General features: G+C 37.0%; 1 protein-coding gene across 1 annotated transcript; it reads right to left on the bottom strand.

Annotated features, from left to right (window-relative positions):
• On the bottom strand, positions 1-3,837 carry ZNF300 (zinc finger protein 300). Its single transcript, XM_070414580.1, has 3 exons — positions 3,789-3,837; positions 3,456-3,551; positions 1-2,277 (listed from the first exon to the last, which is right to left on the bottom strand). The coding sequence occupies exons 1-3, from the start codon at positions 3,820-3,822 to the stop codon at positions 731-733; spliced, it is 1,677 nt and encodes a 558-aa protein (XP_070270681.1). The 5' UTR covers positions 3,823-3,837; the 3' UTR covers positions 1-730.
• Between the last annotated feature and the right edge of the window lie 522 nt (positions 3,838-4,359).

Genomic DNA, 4,359 nt, shown 5'->3' with positions numbered 1-4,359 from the left:
TACACTTTTATTTACCAACAAGAAAAAAATATTCAGATGGGCAAAGCAGGCTTGCCTGAAGTCACACAATCTTTGAATAGTTGAGCCAGGATTTAAACCCAAGACCATCTGGTTCTGTACCAAAGTCTTTCCACCATTCCAAATTCCCAGTGAAGGAAATAAAGGGGATACCTGGTCAAGAAGCATCCATTTCAAGGTTCAGGACACTTCCAGAAGTACAGGTCAATCTATATGCTTGAGATGGGGAAACACATAAACATCACCTTTATTGCATTTGATTAACTATCACTTTCCATCATTGCACAAGAATTTTACAAGTATCATTAGGGGTCATGCTAAGCCCCTCCTTATAATGCAATTTCTAGGAATTTATTTATTTTTTATTCAAGCTTTCTCCATGTCCTCTATAGGGTCTGGCTGTATGGCCAAAACTATGATAAGCTAATATTAGCAATTTCACAATGTCTGGTTATTATTATATTGTGTAATAAGGAATATGTAACTTGACATCATTCTGTATACATAATTCTATTGACCATTCAGTTCAAAGCTATACATGCCATGTAGATTAAGTTTTGCATCATCTTTGCTGAATTACACATCATCACACTACAGACATGAATTATCTTGTAAAATTTTATGTATAATGATGTCTTCCACAAATTTATCAAATTACTCAGGTTTCTAGTATTTATTAAGGCTTGAGCTAATACTGAAGGCTTTTCTGTGTTCACTTCATTATGGTTTTCCCATTGTTATGAATTCTCTGGTGCACAGTGAGTTGTGACTTCTGTATGAAGGCTTTTCCACATGTAGCACACTGATAGGGTCTTTCCCCAGTATGAATTCTCTGATGTAAAACAAGGTCTGACTTTTGAGAAAAGGCCTTTCCACATTCAGCGCACATGTAAGGCTTCTCTCCTGTATGAATTCGCTGATGTCCTGGGAGGTGGGACTTCTGAGAGAAGGCTTTCCCACATTCAGTACATATATAAGGTTTTTCTCCTGTGTGTACTCTCTGATGTCCAATGAGATGTGATTTCTGACAGAAGGCCTTTCCACATTCATTGCATTTGTAGGGTTTCTCTCCAGTATGTGTTCTCTGATGTATGATGAGCTGTGACTTCCGGGAGAAGGTCTTCCCACATCCAGTACATTCATAAGGTTTCTCCCCAGTATGAATTAACTGGTGTGTGATGAGTTCTGTCTTCCTGCTGAAGGCTTCTGCACATTGATCACATTTGTAGGGTTTCTCTCCAGTGTGAATTCTTTTATGTATAATGAGGTGGGACTTCTCACAGAAGGCTTTCCCACATTCAGTACACTCATATGGCTTCTCCCCAGTATGAGTTCTATGATGTATAATCAGTTGTGACTTCTGGGAGAAGGCCTTACCGCACTCTCTACATTCATAAGGTTTCTCTCCAGTGTGGATTCTCTGATGTATAATGAGGGGTGATTTCTGGGAGAAGGCTTTCCCACAGTCACTACATTCATAAGGTTTTTCCCCAGTATGAACTCTCTGATGTATAATGAGAGATGATTTTTGAGAGAAGGCTTTTCCACATTCAGAACATTCATAAGGTTTCTCCCCTGTATGAGTTCTCTGATGTACAATGAGATGAAACTTCTCACTGAACCCTTTCCCACATGCACCACAATCATATGGTTTCTTTCCAGTATGAATTCGTTGATGTATAATAAGCTGTAACTTCTTAGCAAAGCCTTTTCCACATGTAATACATACACAGGTTTTCTCTTTAGTTTCAACATTCTTATAATGAAGAAGGGATTGTCTAGTTAAAATGTTTTTACCATCACAGGGTATTACTCCATTTTGAATTTTCTCAAGATTAGAATTGGACACATTGTGGCTAGATGATTTTTCACATCCAAATCTCTCATCAGGATTTTTTCTTGAACCAATCTCATTACAACTAGGTAGGTCAATATTAGATTTTAAGTACTTTTTAAATTCATCATAGTTATGGGGTCTTTGTCTTGAAGTATCTGGCTCTATGAACTCTTGAAACATTTTCCCCAATGCCTTATATTTATGGCCTGCCTCCACAGTCACTCTGTTGTTACTGATAACTGTTACTTGACTGAAAAGTCTGTCTTGATTTTGTGGACATCTCTGCAGCTGGCCATCAACGTGACATACTTTTAAAATGGAGTACAATGAACCATCCTTTGTGACTCCTTTCAATGTCTTATTATGGAAGGAAAAAGACCCAAAAATACATGATGGGGGGTTTTCAAGGTTACTCGTCCTGTCTAAAGAAAAGAAAGATAAATAAAACAATCATAAAGAACAGTTAACAGATCACAGAGGTGTGAAACAAATAAATGATCTAATGTAGATGAACTCAGAAAACAAGGGTGGAGACAGGCCATTTTGTAAGACAGTACAGCATATAGTATGATCAGGTGAATGGACATACAAAGATCTCAAAGAGAAATATTCATGGCAAAGATAGACTTGAAGAAGATAGAAAAGTGTTCATGTTATTAACACTCTAATCTTGGATTACTATACTAGCATCTTCCCATTTACACCGCCTTCTTAATGAAAACACCTTTCGCCTTTTTAGTTCATTTATTTTATAAACCATTTGAGATATATATACTATTGTCCTGCCACCACTATCTAAAGAAATAAGTACTCTCTGGTACTCAAAATACTTTACTTCTCTGTCTACATTCCTAATTAACAAATAATATAAACAACAGAATAATCCACGATCCTCTTATGGGTTCAATATCAGATTCACACCAAGAATCCAAACTTGAATTCCACTATTCCTCATAAATATCTTTCCCACATTCAGTACATTTATCTTCTATATGCATCAAATAAAACTAGCAAAGTTCACCCAGAAGAGCCATATTTCCCTAACTCATATACTACCGCCCCCCCCCACCCACCACCACCACACTACAGCAGTTTGACTTCATCTTCCTCCTTTGGCATCATCAATACTTGATATCTTTCAAAGCAGCTACTGCTGCATACTCTAAAAATACCTTCTCAAATTCTGTTGCATCTCTTTAGATTCTAATTTTCTCTGAACTTTTAAAATTGGAAGCTATATTCGATATTTAATTTTGTATAGCCATGCACCTGGAAGTCTTACCTTCTAAAGTATAACCTATGTATCTTGTATGGCCTATTAAGACTTTTCATAAAAGGTAAAGGGATATATATATATATATATATATATATATATATGAATGAAAGAGTGGGGATCAGTAAGAAATAGCTCCCCCTGTAAAGACTTATAATTATTTAATTGATTATTAGTTGAATGCCTACTAAATTCTCAGCACAGCAGCAAAGAATAAGAGATTTCAATAAGGATAGAAACATAAGCCTTGGGCACCAGTCTGTTAAATAAAATAAACAAACAAACTGATATTTCACTTCTCTTGTCTCCCATCTGCCAGATTTTTACCTGGATAAATCCAATTTGATATGTCTCTCTTAATGATCCATGGATCTTCTCCTTGTTCCAACTTGGAGATTACATCAGGTTTGGAAACTGGATGCCCTATTAAATGGAAAACACAGAGGAACTGGGATACACTACATTGAAGGAAGAAGAGAAGGTACCGTTCAAGTGTACAATGAAGCAGTCCAGGTAGCCCTCAACAGAGTAATGACCTCCATTTGGGAAGGTATGAGGATCATAAAAGTTATTATATGTCAGGAACCACCTAACCACAGCAACTGATAAGGAAAGGTATTGGATTGTACAAGTCTTGGTTATGCAGAAAGCCATCCTTACCCATTGAGACCAGATGGCTGTAGTTCTCCAGCATCACATCCCTATACAGGGTCCTCTGAGCAGGGTCCAGTTGCTGCCACTCCTCCTGAGTGAAATCCACAGCCACATCCTTGAATGATACTAACCCCTGTAACAGTATATTCCTGTTCAATCTGAAGTGGCCATTCTTATTTCTACTAGAGCATGCAATACTATAGCTACACTTGGTTTTATATCATGTTATCTGGGATAAACAATGTAATATACTGTCATTAGCTGGAAGAGCCAGATAGACCTGGAAAACAGAAGAGGCAAATAATAAAATGTCTACCTAATACAAATGATAATTTGATATATGATAAGGGCAGCATTCAAATAACTAGGGGGAAAGTGGATTATTCAATGGATAGTAGTAAAAATAGTGGATAGTCAACAGGTAAAGAATAATGCTGAATCCAGGTTAAATTGTCTCCCCTGAAAACTCGTATGTGGAAATCCGAACTCCCAGTGCCTCAGAATGTTTCCTTATTTGCAAATATGTCATTGCAGATGTAGTCAGTTACAAGAGGTCGTTAGGGTGGATTCTAATCCA

The sequence above is a fragment of the Myotis yumanensis genome, unplaced genomic scaffold (genome assembly GCF_028538775.1).
Source record: "Myotis yumanensis isolate MYYU_CA2020_CCGP unplaced genomic scaffold, mMyoYum1.0.hap1 SCAF_5, whole genome shotgun sequence".
Lineage (NCBI taxonomy): Eukaryota > Metazoa > Chordata > Mammalia > Chiroptera > Vespertilionidae > Myotis > Myotis yumanensis.
This window is presented reverse-complemented; position numbering and strand designations above follow the sequence as displayed.